This window comes from Zychaea mexicana, assembly GCF_025766255.1.
Source record: "Zychaea mexicana strain RSA 1403 chromosome Unknown BDB00scaffold_49, whole genome shotgun sequence".
Lineage (NCBI taxonomy): Eukaryota > Fungi > Mucoromycota > Mucoromycetes > Mucorales > Lichtheimiaceae > Zychaea > Zychaea mexicana.
Window position 1 is genome coordinate 12,835 of NW_026516712.1, and position 13,200 is coordinate 26,034.

Sequence of the window (13,200 nt, forward strand, 5' to 3'; positions counted from 1 at the left end):
ACTTCTCATTTTGGAGTTACATACTTCCGATTTTACGTACCTGCTGTATATGATTTTTAAGTACCTTGAGCGCTTAAAGGACCATACATGTTGTTATTACTTTGAAGATTTTGTATATATAAAATATAATCACATTTCACGGAAGGGCAAGAAAGCCCACACTATGTTTTAAAGGTACGTAAAGGTTGATGTACGTAAAAATTGGTGTTAGTATGATTGTATGACTAGTGAGTGTAAGTAGTCAAGGAACGCGCTCAGAAAAAAGAGACCGGTTTTCCTGCCAGAGCGACTGCTTTACCTGCAATCGCCGAAAATGGAAGTACGTAAAAATTCGCGCACCCCTTTGTATTTGACAATTGCTCACCTACAACAATGGCCTCTGCATCTGATAGCCTTGGATACCTTGTCCGTGTCTTTCCCACCTACCCGACCGAAGTAGTTACAGAGACTTTTGACAACCAGCAACAACTTGACGAGTGGGTTAAAGAAAACCCTAAGCAGCATGCCAACTTCATCACCAACAACAAGTACTTCTCCGTACCCAAGGCTTCAGATGCACGCCGAAATAATGCCGGCCGTCCTCGGACAGTTGAACGTAGTATCACTTTTTTTTGTGATCACTAAAGAGAAACATCGGCTCCAGCTGTCCCTGCTCTGCCTATAGACTCAACTGAACCTGCTCCCATCAAAAAACGTCGACTTGCAAAACCATCTATTAAAGTAGATTGTCGTGCTCGATACCGTATTCAATACTTATTCTCAGGCAAAATCAAACTTGTATATCACTGGCAGCATCAACACCATGACCCTACCGAGATAACCAATGCTACTCGCTCACAACTCCCCGCTGAAACACGTAAATGGATCGAAGAACTTGTCAATAGCAAGTTGGAGTGGGATCAAATTCAGGAACATCTGCGTTTGACTGATAAACAACTTCAAAGTGTAAGTATCATCTATACATGTAAAGCAAAACTATGATGATAACTTGTAGAGATGCTAACCTGTGGTATCAGCTCGAGGAAGGCGAAGGACCGTTCCCGGAAGCCTTACGTGCAAAGCAGCATCATGTCATGAATATCATCGCCAACCAACAGTCAAGATTAGCAAGAAAAGATTTAATCGATAAAAAAGTGTAGTCAAGTGGCTTCTCTATCTAAAAGATCAAGGTTATCAGACGTTGGAATATATCACGGATTTTACTATTGTTGTTGCATGGATATCACCACGACAAGCTTTGGTAAGAAAAGACATATATTTAAATATAATGCAATGTTCGTATATTAAGATACGTATGTGCTCTATAGCTGCTCAAGAAATCAAATGAGATCTGTATTGATGCCACACACAAGACTTGCAAATCTATCATCAATGGTCGGGCTGATGCGTATCTGTTCTCTATCGTTGCTAAGCATACAGTTACTGGACAAGGTTACCTTCTTGCTTTTATGATCACAGATAAAGAAGATAGTGAAAATCTGCAAGTATGGTTCCGATGGCTCCGGGACAGAATGGAATACACACCAACAAGGATCATGATCGATTGCAGTCCATTTGAAACTAACAGCATCCGAGAAGTCTACGGTCATCAAGTTCATGTTCTTCTGTATCATTGGCACATCAAAAGAGCATGGTAAAAGCACATCACGTCCAAGGTACCTTTTAGTTAGCCACAATATCGTATATCAAAATAACCTTTTTGTTCAAATGTTGGGTTATAGATCAAAACTACTCTGTCAACAGCCGATACGAAGAAAACAAGAGATGAAGCTCGTTCTGCCCTTAATGCTTTGATGAATTGCAAAACCGTCGTTGAATTTGTGCAGTCTTGGTTAAAAATTGGCGGGATACATATGAGCATTTTATGGCTGTGTGTTGGACCATTGGCATCCTAAGCATCATCTTTGGTGCAAGGCTTGGAGAGAAGTACGTTTTAAGCTCGTTTTGGCTTTATTTTGCGCTTCAACATAATGCACGGTTGTATATTCTTTAGAATGCGTCCTTCCATACAAATAATCTGATCGAAGCTGGCATTCCAAACTTGATTTGCCCGTTTTGAGGGTTTCCCAGGTTTACGGTTTTTTAAGGGTTTTAAAGGGGGTTTCTTTCCTATGGTGGAAATGGAGACTTTTTTTATCGGCTGACGTGTACAATTCTTATCAGTATTTGTCATTGCATACTTGCGTCCTTTACTACTTCAACCAAACATTATTTTGCTCCACTTGCTGTTCTTGAAGGTTTACACCATAGATGTGAATACACATATGGTGTCTCTCCGTGTAAAGTAGGCTTGCCGGATAAAAATTTATCAAGGCGATGTTGTATGGCGAATACAGTATGAGCATTTTCGATTCCTTAGTCAGGTTCGGTACTGGTGGTATAATGATCAAATAAACTAGGATGATCATTGTGTATAGTATCTCAAGTAGAGCCGGCACATCATTTTACTTTAAGGATAAGCAAGTATGAACATTAGAGTTGAAGGTAGACGAAAGAAGCCTTGACAGAGTACTTACAAAGTTGACCGAAACACGTATGATAGGAGCATGAGAAAGAAAAAGAGAAAGAGCACAAGTGATAGCCTCAATAGTATTTTCGATGTTTCGGCAAAAGTTGCCACCTGCTACTAGTCCACGGCAATTGAGTTCTATTTTATTTTACTACTAGGTGCCACTGCTCAGAGCTCTCCGGGTCAGCTGATTATACTGTAGCTTATAAATCTACACTTGACGCATGAAGCCTACAAGTTCGTACTTTTCTGTAATCCAAAGGCATATCCTTGTGAGGGTCATTATCCAGGGCAATTTGCCATTTCCTTTTTTTATGAAAGTTTTACATAACGTGCCACTAGTTTTTTGTTACGTCCAACCATTCGTGAGATTGGAAAGATCTTCCAACCCAGTGTGATGTATGCCTTTATATTTAGAATACCCGTATTTTGACGAGATGGGACCATCGGTCGTATGTTGTGCCTGTATTATGGATGCCGAAAGATGAGAACCCACTTTAGCGTTTAAGCGCTTACAGTACTCCCTCTCAATGATCAGCGAATTCTTCATCCACCACAAGTACAGCAGCCACTCCTTCTTCGTTAGAGTCGCATGTGGCCCGAGCGAGCCCCACTCCTCCTATTTCTTTGAACGTACTATGAACATCCAAAAGCAGAAAAGTGTGAACCATGAACAGAGTCCAGAACGCTAATACAGTGCTCAAAAAGTTGACAACAGGTGTATTCAGTATAACAGATCGGTCGGCTCCCCCTAGCAGTTTGCCACAGAAAGTATATATATTTTATTTAAACCGGATGAGCAGCGATCCTTGAAGCTGACATCTAATCAAAACTTGAAAATCTTCTTGAGTTGATCCATTCAGTGTCATTGAAATGGTAAGCGTGGGCAGAATAAATGCTCAAAGCGACAAAAAGAGCAGGTCTGAAGCACTGTAGCCAGGCTGAGAACCAAATTTGGGGGAGGGACGGTTTGAAAATGTGCTTCGCACGCGCGTTTTAACGGTTCCTGAGTTCATACGATATACGGCGTCCATGTGAAGTTCTTGGGCTCCTACACAAAACAGAAGCCGAGGTTGGACCGCTTCGGTACAAGATGGTAATACGTCTTCTCGACTAAAAATGTCAATCCTCGTTGTTGCACCTATGAACCTTAACGACAGATGAATGGAATCGTTTTGCTATAAAAGCATCGTATTTTTTTTTCGTTTATTCCTTCTATCTCGCTTTACACACACACACACACGATCTCTCTCTCTCTCTCTTTTGATTTCATTTTCAACATTTTTCTAACTATCTCTTTCTTGTTGCATAATAACCGCGCCATACATAGCATACCTGGCACGCCCCCCTTCCAATTAAACCATGCAATTAATTCATCTTGTCCTGCTGCTGGCCTTGACGGCAAGTTGTGCACACGCCTTCTTTTTAGAAAGCTGGAGCTTTAAAAACTGGAACGATTACGCAGACGACAAATCAGACAGCACTGCAGCATGGCGCGAGGAGTGGAGCATTAACCGATGGTCCTGGCCTAGAAGCGGCGGCACTTCATACAACAACCACAGAATCGTTGACGATCCAGCTGGTGGCAGTGAAAAAGTGCTGCAGGTCACTTACCCAGTGGGAAGCAGCAATCCTGCAGGAAGTCCACAAGGCGGTATAGGATTTTATGCGCAGCCCATCACGCTGCGACGTGAAGCCAGACTTGTCTCTTTTGAATATCAGGTTTACTTTCCGGATTCATTCACATTTGTCAAGGGTAAGTCATCATCCTCTTCATGTATGCCATCGCTCGTCTTGGCCTCTCTTATTGTCACATTGATACTGAGACGTTGTTGCTGTATTGTTTAGGTGGTAAATTGCCAGGTCTTTACGGTGGCCATGAAGGATGCTCAGGAGGTTCTGATTCTGAGAGTTGCTTTTCTACCAGGTATATATCTATTACTACCGTCTTTTTGAACGAGAGAGCGATACCGCATATGCATGTCTTATGCTCATGTTGTGTCATGGATAAACCTGCATAGATTCATGTGGCGTCGTCAAGGTGATGGTGAAATCTATGCTTATATGCCTGAAAGCAAGCAGCGCGACACTCTTTGCGATGAAGAAGGAAACATTTGCAATCCCAACTATGGCTACAGTCTCGGCCGTGGCTCTTGGAGGTTCCAGAAGGGCGAATGGGTCAAGATCCGTCAAACCCTCAAACTGAATCACCCTGACAGATTGGATGGCATGGTGCACGTACACGTTAACGGGAGACTCGTCTATAGCGAAAACCAACTGGCATTGGTTGCTCGAGACACTGATAAGATCATTGGCGTTGGTATGTTGAGTTCTCAGCGCAATTGTTTTTGTTCTTCCCCGTGGTTTCGTTTTAAACACTCGTCGTTAATTGATCATCCTCGTTACCTGCTGTTTTTTTATAGCATTCCATACTTTCTTTGGTGGTTCTGGGATTGACTGGGCGCCCGAGGAAGAAATGTACACTTATTTTAAGGACTTTACCATTGCAGCATTCTATTAATTCCTATACTACATAGCCAAGTAAACGTCCACAATATATCACTCTGTCACATAAAAACTCTTAGTACATATCATCATCACGCATCGTCGATAAGCTGCACATGCTATCTTGATAGGCTGCTGCCTAATTTGTTGCAGGATCTAATAGCACGTCTATTCTTGTGAACTAACACACCCGAGCAATATATGAAATCGGACCATCGGTTACACTTTTGGAAATGAAGTACAAAAAGTGACTCTAACTCAGTAGTTTTTTAGTGCTGTTTCTCGTTAGTCAAATTTTCTTTCCAGGCTTGGTTGTTGCCCTCAACGCCAATCCCATTCTTTGTTACGTAACACCATGATTGGTTCCACAAAACATTAACTGAATTTCCAAGTGCGGGTCGACAATGCTGCCCATGGTTGGGAAGGGTGCGGGTAAGATTAAATATATGATGATGTTTCAATAATCTATAAAGTCGTTATCATACTGTAGCTTGGCAAAGAGAGCATTATACACGATGCGGGCATTGGCTCACATACACCCTCTTGTTCTCTCTATGATTTTGCGTAGTTTTTCCCTGGCTTGCGTACACAGCACACACCACTGCTTAAACCACCGCACTCATTGGTACGAGGGTTACCTGTCTGTACCAAGGTTGCCCATTGTGGTACGATTGCCCATATGTGGGCGGACCCCACACTTCACAGCGAAAAGAAAGAAGCTTTGTTGTTGTTACTCGCATTACCAGGTCAGGCAGGGCCTATACTGCTACATTCTCTGACGAAGGGAGAAAAACTAGGGCGCAGCACGACCCGGTAAAAAGGAATCCAGGTGCACCACGTCAATATAGCTCCACCTTGCTTCTCATACATTGAAGCCAAACAATTCATATAAATAATGACGAGCGAAATCGTATATGGAAACAGCCATCATAATAATTGTTGATGGTGCTGGACCTCAACAAGCAAATAAAGAAATCAGCAAAACGCCACGATCCTAGTCACTACAAGGCAGATTCAGGGTCCTGGGCAACCTCATATAAACATATAATTTAATGGAGTATATTAAATAAACGGGCGGCTCGGTTTTGCCAGTTGTTTGAGAAAACCTTACCTTGGGCATGCATGTGTTGAGCAAACAACGAGAACGAGGCTTTGTTCTCAACTGTATTTAACCATACGATGGTCACATCCATTTCTCCATACAAAAGCTATGTGAAGATAATGAGCGAAAAGAGCTTAAATCCTTCGTTTCAGTGTAGTTGTCGTACGTACACACTAAATGACCTGCTTTGCGTTTGTTATAATCATTCAGATGCCAGCGATTGTTTTTTTTATATGGACACATTAGTATCAACAAGTAAACGACGTTTTCACACCATCGTTATCACTGCTGATTGGCATATCGCCCTATATTTGATGGGTGCGCGAATTTTTACGTACTTCCATTTTCGGCGATTGCAGGTAAAGCAGTCGCTCTGGCAGGAAAACCGGTCTCTTTTTTCTGAGCGCGTTCCTTGACTACTTACACTCACTAGTCATACAATCATACTAACACCAATTTTTACGTACATCAACCTTTACGTACCTTTAAAACATAGTGTGGGCTTTCTTGCCCTTCCGTGAAATGTGATTATATTTTATATATACAAAATCTTCAAAGTAATAACAACATGTATGGTCCTTTAAGCGCTCAAGGTACTTAAAAATCATATACAGCAGGTACGTAAAATCGGAAGTATGTAACTCCAAAATGAGAAGTACGTAAAATTTTATAGGTTAAATATACAGCGCGAGAACTGATTTACTGTAAGGTGCGAACAGGGACAATACAACACAAGGCCAGAAACACCGGACGAGAATGTGCTAGGTGCTTTCGGCAAGAACAGGACAAGACAAGAAGGAAGCCAGAAGGTAGGAAACCAGATAGTGAGGGAAGAAACAAGAACAAGGTATAGGGAGGAAACAAGACAACTGACTGATGTTTTATCGTTCAAAGACTATGATATATATATATATATGTCTTTACTATAGAAATCAATGATGTGAATAAACGGAAAGATTGGTATTAAGGTCGATAATTCGGATGATGATGATAGATGGGGATTTAATATGTCATCAACGAGGTTGAGGATGATCACTTACTAGAGGTCGAAGAATGTTTATAACATTTATGTACTTCGGTGGCCAAGTACGTAACTTTTTGCATAAAAAGTAAGGTGAAGTACGTAAAAAATTTACAGTAGCCATCGTAGCTGCGACGGTTATACAGAGTCAAAGTATGATAGGCTACATCAATGGTAGCTATTTGTATGATCTACTCAAACGAGGCACAAAAAAGACAAGTACGTAAAATTCCCAAATAGGAAGTACGTAAAATTTTATAGTACAAATATACAGCGTCAGAACCGATTTACGTACTTGAGTGGCTAAGTACATAAAAACTTGGAGGCTAAGTACGTAAAAATCCAAAAAAGGAAGGTGAAGTACGTAAAAATTTACAGTACCCATATTTGATCAGTCTCCTTATTTTGTTCGTCTTGATGTCAATCTGTAACTAGACACCAACGACCTCCCTCTCTAGTAGCTCGCCTCGTCCATATCATATATAGCAGAAATAATAAGATCTGCATGCAAATCGGCCAGATGTATGTTAGAACCGTGTGTGCATCTAATCGATACTAAACAATGTGCAACTAAAAACGGTGGATTTTCTCATCGTCTATATGACCTCGTATAAAGGATAGGTAGAAAAAAGCCACACAGGATCATACTTTCCTGGAAAGCTTTGTTTGAAGTCCAGAGTCACTTGAGCAACCTTGCTTTCTTCTGGAAGCACAACAGAAATAAAACTAGTGAAAGAGAGAGAGCGTGTGTGTGTGTGTGTGGTATATCAGTTCCGCCGCGCCCCCTCTTTGTTTTCGCATTTGTGGAATTGCTGTTATGGCCACATGCTTGGATTGTGCTCAAGCCATCACGGCACTATAGTGCCGATTCTGTACTTCATATCCGCGAAAGGGAAGAACATTCCTTAGCAGTTACACATTCTATGCATTCACTCCTGTTTTCATAATGAGAGAAGAGTGGCAGTTCTTTTTACTTGCTTCTTCTTAATGTCGTAGTATAAGCGCGCTACCATCTTACTATGCATTTTTGCTTATTAACAGACATAATAGCTAACATTATATTGTCTTTTTATCTTTATGACTACTCTATCTGGGTGTAGGGAACGTACGTGGCTTTGTTGTGCGTGTGTGCAACACCTATAACAGTATTACTACGTGTGTGAAAAGTAAACCCGCATCCAGCACAGCAGCAGGGTCCTCGGATTCAAACCACGACATATCGTTTTTGTTCGCTAGATCATTACGCAAATGGTTTTGTCCTGTAAAGAATCAAGATGTTCACACATGCGCCCCACCCCCTCTCCCCCTACTATGGATAGATGGATAGAAGAGACAGCAGGGATGGATAATTCATTCTACCGACTGGTACCTGCATTAAACCATTGTTGTTGTTTACAAATGTTGTCAGCAACCCCTCTTGTATCACCCCTGAATTTGTGTATCTGGTGTTGATTCCGACACACCCTCAAAAATTACAAGTGACAGCTGCTTTCCCGTTATTTCCTTTACCACTACCTTCTCAAAAGCGTTGATGCTGTGCATATATGGGTGATCGACTTTATACGAATCGCACAACGTTAATCTCATTCTGTCTCGGATTCTCGGGAAGTGCACTTGGATTAGCGACTGCGCAATGGGGATTCCAAAACCACATGGACGAACAATTGTCGACATGGCGCGAAGCCATGCTACACATGCGACGAAGACTTGAGATTGGCGGCGGTGTTCCTTACCTTTTGCGTGACGAGGTATGTTTATACAGGAGAAAGAGAGTGATAGAGAGATAAAAGTCCATGAAGCACTCGACGTTTATTGTGTGTGGAAAATAATTACGTAGGAATTTGTGGCATATTGGGGTCAGCGTCCTATGCCTCGATATCGAAGACGCGAAGCCCAACGTGATGCATTTAAACGATGTTTGCAGCACGAATGGAACTGTGGTGTACGCGCTACAGCAACTTCCTTGAGCAATCTGCTTGCTAGACGCTATGAAAAATGATCCAAGCCCGAAAAGCAATGATTTCAATGTACATTTTATAATATCTAGTCTTCTTTGCTAGCTTGTACTATAATACTCCTAAAAGCAAATGTAAAATTATACATTTCACGACCCTCTCCTCCCGCCTCTTTATGGTAATCATAGTATTACCAGAGCCATCCTCCTGGAATGATAATTACAAGTGATTATCTATCTATAATAAACTTCTCTATTTGCTGATTTCGGTCAAATCAGCAGTTAACTGAGAAAAGTACCGTGACACACGGTGCTTATTATTATAGAAACGATGCTGGGAGAGGCTACCAAGGACACGTCTAATATGTATTTGTGTATCCATGTTAACGTCATAATCACCAAAATACGTACCTTTTTCCACAAGTACGTCTTGTCATCAATCACCACTATTTTCGATGTTTATATCTCTCGTTACTCTGCAGTGTACTTCTATGCCTTTACTCTATATGTATAGATACATTTCCCCGAAATATGCGATTTGAAATTGTTTGTGGTTTTCCACGCGTACTTCAATTAAAGTTCTCTATATGATAGGTGGTGCTCCTACAATTGTTTGGAGGGGAATAGTTTAAAGCCAGATGCTGTGCGTAAAGTAGAGCCGTCGAAGACTCGGACGCTTGAGGGTCTATAAAAAGAAGATTAGTATAAAAAACTATATATGATTCGAATGTTGTCAATTGCTTAATTGCTAGTAGCTGCGTGTTGATAATTCTCAAGCATCATCATGTATGCAATATCAACAGAAATCTCTCTATTACTTTACCCATTAGGTCCCTGTAAAAAGACACCAGATACGTCAAACATGTGGATCATTAGACAGTATGTATATGCAGTAACGCTTAATTTTTGTTTCCCTGCACAGCGGATGCAATAATGAAAGGAGAGGTCATATCAAGAAAGCGTGGTGAAATGTCAGTCTCCCACCATACAACATCGATAATTGGTGATGAATAGATAATTGGTTATAGATTTAGATAACTATGTACAATGATGCTCATTCTGACGTAAAGTATGCCTCGACATAGTAGAGCGGTAGTTGGAATGAGTGAAAGATACACTGTCGGTCTCCACACGATCATATGCTGTACTTTTGTGTAACCTTTTTTTATACTTTGAAGTTTATTTTTAAATCAGCATATTACACATCCTGGCAACAACCAAACAATTGAATTGAATAACTTTTCCCTCCTGTCAAGCCTCGCTTTGTCACAGACCTTGATGATAGCTGTGCACATTAGCAGCAGAAACAATGCGTATATAGCCACATAATATGTAGATGATGTTGCAACATGCCAGATGTTTTATTTATGTAGTGATGGATAGGTTCTACTTTCAGGTGCGAAATAACAAAGGAGGAAATAAGAACCAAAAGTGCATATATGTGAATTGTATATATCATAGAACAATTGAAATACAAGTAAATGAGGAAATAGAGAAGGACAATAATGATGAGGGATCATAGGGTAAATGAAGTAGGTACTAGGCGTAGTAGGAAATAGTAATTCAAGGATGATGAACGAAAAAGCAAAGAAGTGTAACTACATTGGGAAGAGAGTGTGTGCATAGTTGAAAAGCGTGAAGATGTTGGAAGTGCTGCTGTGTACAAGATGTACGTTGAATTGCTGCTGGTCGCGATGTTCAGTGTGTATGCTATTGTGTGTGTAGATGATAAAGGATGGGTCCTAACAACGATATGTTCGCTGCTTTTCGTACCGCCGAGCGATTGTATAGGCATATCCGCTGTACGTGATAGTCAATTCAGTTGCATCGACAAAGACTGGTTTTCCACCAAATGATGGGCAGTTGTGGATCCAGGAGCAACCGTTTTGCGACCATAATGCTTCAATGGACTGTTGCGTATATTGATCCAAGGGTGTCCAGTTTGATCCGGCACTGTAGACCCATTGTACTGCTGCGTTCGATCCGCGACTAACCATGATGATGACGTGAAATTGGAAAGAGTTTGCTAAAGCTGGCAGAGGATAATAGAAAAGAAGTGAAGATCAATCAAGCCGTCAAAAGCGGCGCGCTTTTTATAGCTTTCATGCGGAATGGAAGAAGGCGGGAGAACAAGAAGATAATTATAATTGCTTGTTGATACAATTGCTTCAGCCTCCTATCTCCTTGCAATTGCGCTACTAGCATCTTAAAGCGCGTATGGTGGCGTATTATGTCTCCCGGGCTATACTTTTTCTTTTCATCAGCCACCTTGACAACTCAGGCCACAAGTTCCTACATGCATTCCCCCTTTTATAAAAGCTCTGTGTCACATTCCTGCAAGATGCTATTTTTATACCAGCCTTTCAAAAATTTTGTGTTGCGGCGACACAAAGCCTAAATTATTTCATACTCCTAGGAGAACCCATATGTCGTCAACTGTTGCAACACAAAAGATAATGCAATTTAGTTCTCTTGACTTTAGCTATGCATCCGTGACAACCCATTTCGTGCCTTCGCTCAACGGATCTACCATCATCATCATTATTCTTACCTGAGGTTTGTTAATCTAATAGAGTAGCTCGTAGTGCCTTAACAAATATTGCTGCTAACATGTACTATTTGCCAATTGAGCAAAAAGAAGTAAGAGCATTGTGGCATTACAGAAAGGCCCAAGCCGCTTTATGCAGTTTACTATAGCATCAAAGGGCCTATCCCAATTAAGAAACAACCTTAATAATGGGTCAGTGAGGTTGCTATCAGACCATGCACAGCTGTAATAGCAATCAAGATTTAAAGTACCAACGCCACTTGGGTTTAGAATATTTACTTGTGCATCCCCTCCCGGCTCTACACCGTGCGCGCGCGCACAAAGAAAAAGATGTGGCGACCGAAATACGATTTTTGTTGTTGCTATTTTCGAACATTTACTTTAATTTCATTATCATACGCTTGGGTGTGTATGTGTGTGTGTGTGAATATTGGGGACAGCTTGTTACGCCAAGCAAGACGATATGATCAATAGAGAAAGAACTAGTGTTGGGGCGGCGAGAGATCGAGATCGATAATAACGTGACATTGTTACTATCTCGCTCTGAATATACCACATAGGTCGTCGCTGTTTGTCTTCTCTCGAAAGAAAAAAAAGATTTACTTTGACGTCAATTCTACTTTTTCCCTACTACATACTGCCTTGTTGGCAAGTGGCAGGGAACTTGCTGTTTGAAATTATTATTAGTCTGCCGTGCAAGCATATCAATTATACTGGTGCCACGCACACGCATTGTTCACAAAGCATCTGCCAAGAAGCTTTGTTGTTGCGATGGCAATTTTTTTCCTTGGCTATAGTATGGGTAAAATTTTGAGTGATGCGAGCGCATAACATTCGTGGGTCTATATATTGGAGTAATTTATCAAAGCTTCTGCTTCCGAGCTTTGTTGGTTTCACAAAGGGGGAAAAATCATCGCTGGGAGTTTTCTCTTGCGGTTTGACTTTTTCTACTTTTAAAACCACTGTATATATACCCTACCACATGAGCGAACATAAAGAACAAAAAGATGCGCCCAGCACCACCAAAGAACCAGGCACTGGCCCTGGCCGTCGAAAAACAGTGCGTAAGGGCATGTTTGCCAAAGATTGTAAGTGCATGCGTCTCGTTTGATCAAGTTTTTGGATCTTTTTTAGTTTCTGGTTGCTGTTCAGTCATGCTCACGATTATGGCGTGTAGTGAAACTATTAATGTACGGTTTTGGAGACGTTTCAAATCCGGCTTCAGATTCAGTTGCTGTCATGGACGATTTGGTTATTAATTACATTACCGAAATGGTAAGTAACAATTGGCCTTGCGTTTGCATGTTTCGCTCATAAGGTCTGACAAGTACAACTACTCTTTCTACAGTGTCAAGAAGCAGCTAAAGTAGCAGAGCACCGCGGCAAAGTACGTGTTGAGGATTTTAAATACGTTTTACGAAAGGACAAAAAGAAGATCGGTCGTGTCGAGGAGCTACTGTACATGAATGACGATATTCGACGAGCGAAGCAGCTGTTTGACGAGAAGGAAATGGATCCAGCGGATGAAGTAGCGTAAATATACCATGTAGTATCCTAAAAG

At 41.2% G+C, this 13,200-nt stretch overlaps 4 protein-coding genes across 4 annotated transcripts; 3 read left to right on the forward strand and 1 right to left on the reverse strand.

The window, feature by feature from the left end:
* Positions 1-3,498: 3,498 nt before the first annotated feature.
* BDB00DRAFT_958444 (uncharacterized protein) lies at positions 3,499-5,030 on the forward strand (the record flags this gene model as incomplete). The annotated part of the gene is made up of 5 exons (XM_053129680.1): positions 3,499-3,605; positions 3,840-4,265; positions 4,358-4,436; positions 4,531-4,829; positions 4,933-5,030. Exons 2-5 carry the CDS (start codon positions 3,872-3,874, stop codon positions 5,028-5,030), a joined length of 870 nt encoding a protein of 289 aa, XP_052978504.1. The 5' UTR covers positions 3,499-3,605; positions 3,840-3,871.
* A 3,526-nt stretch (positions 5,031-8,556) lies between these two features.
* On the forward strand, positions 8,557-9,361 carry BDB00DRAFT_829002 (uncharacterized protein). Its single transcript, XM_053123902.1, has 2 exons — positions 8,557-8,885; positions 8,975-9,361. Exons 1-2 carry the CDS (start codon positions 8,682-8,684, stop codon positions 9,134-9,136), a joined length of 366 nt encoding a protein of 121 aa, XP_052978505.1. The 5' UTR covers positions 8,557-8,681; the 3' UTR covers positions 9,137-9,361.
* Positions 9,362-10,288: 927 nt separating this feature from the next.
* On the reverse strand, positions 10,289-11,213 carry BDB00DRAFT_829003 (uncharacterized protein). Its single transcript, XM_053123903.1, has one exon. It carries the CDS (start codon positions 10,884-10,886, stop codon positions 10,608-10,610), a length of 279 nt encoding a protein of 92 aa, XP_052978506.1. The 5' UTR covers positions 10,887-11,213; the 3' UTR covers positions 10,289-10,607.
* Positions 11,214-12,621: 1,408 nt separating this feature from the next.
* Positions 12,622-13,176, forward strand: BDB00DRAFT_788854 (transcription initiation factor IID, 18kD subunit-domain-containing protein; the record flags this gene model as incomplete). Its single annotated transcript, XM_053120838.1, has 3 exons — positions 12,622-12,727; positions 12,817-12,914; positions 12,988-13,176. 3 exons carry the CDS (start codon positions 12,622-12,624, stop codon positions 13,174-13,176), a joined length of 393 nt encoding a protein of 130 aa, XP_052978507.1.
* Positions 13,177-13,200: the final 24 nt, after the last annotated feature.

Coding starts and splice junctions, on each gene's coding strand:
- BDB00DRAFT_829003 (XM_053123903.1), bottom strand. CDS start 10,886: ATGCCTATACAATCGCTCGGCGGTACGAAAAGCAGCGAACATATCGTT.
- BDB00DRAFT_829002 (XM_053123902.1), top strand. CDS start 8,682: ATGGGTGATCGACTTTATACGAATCGCACAACGTTAATCTCATTCTGT. Junction 8,886..8,974: donor CTTACCTTTTGCGTGACGAG/GTATGTTTATAC, acceptor ATAATTACGTAG/GAATTTGTGGCATATTGGGG.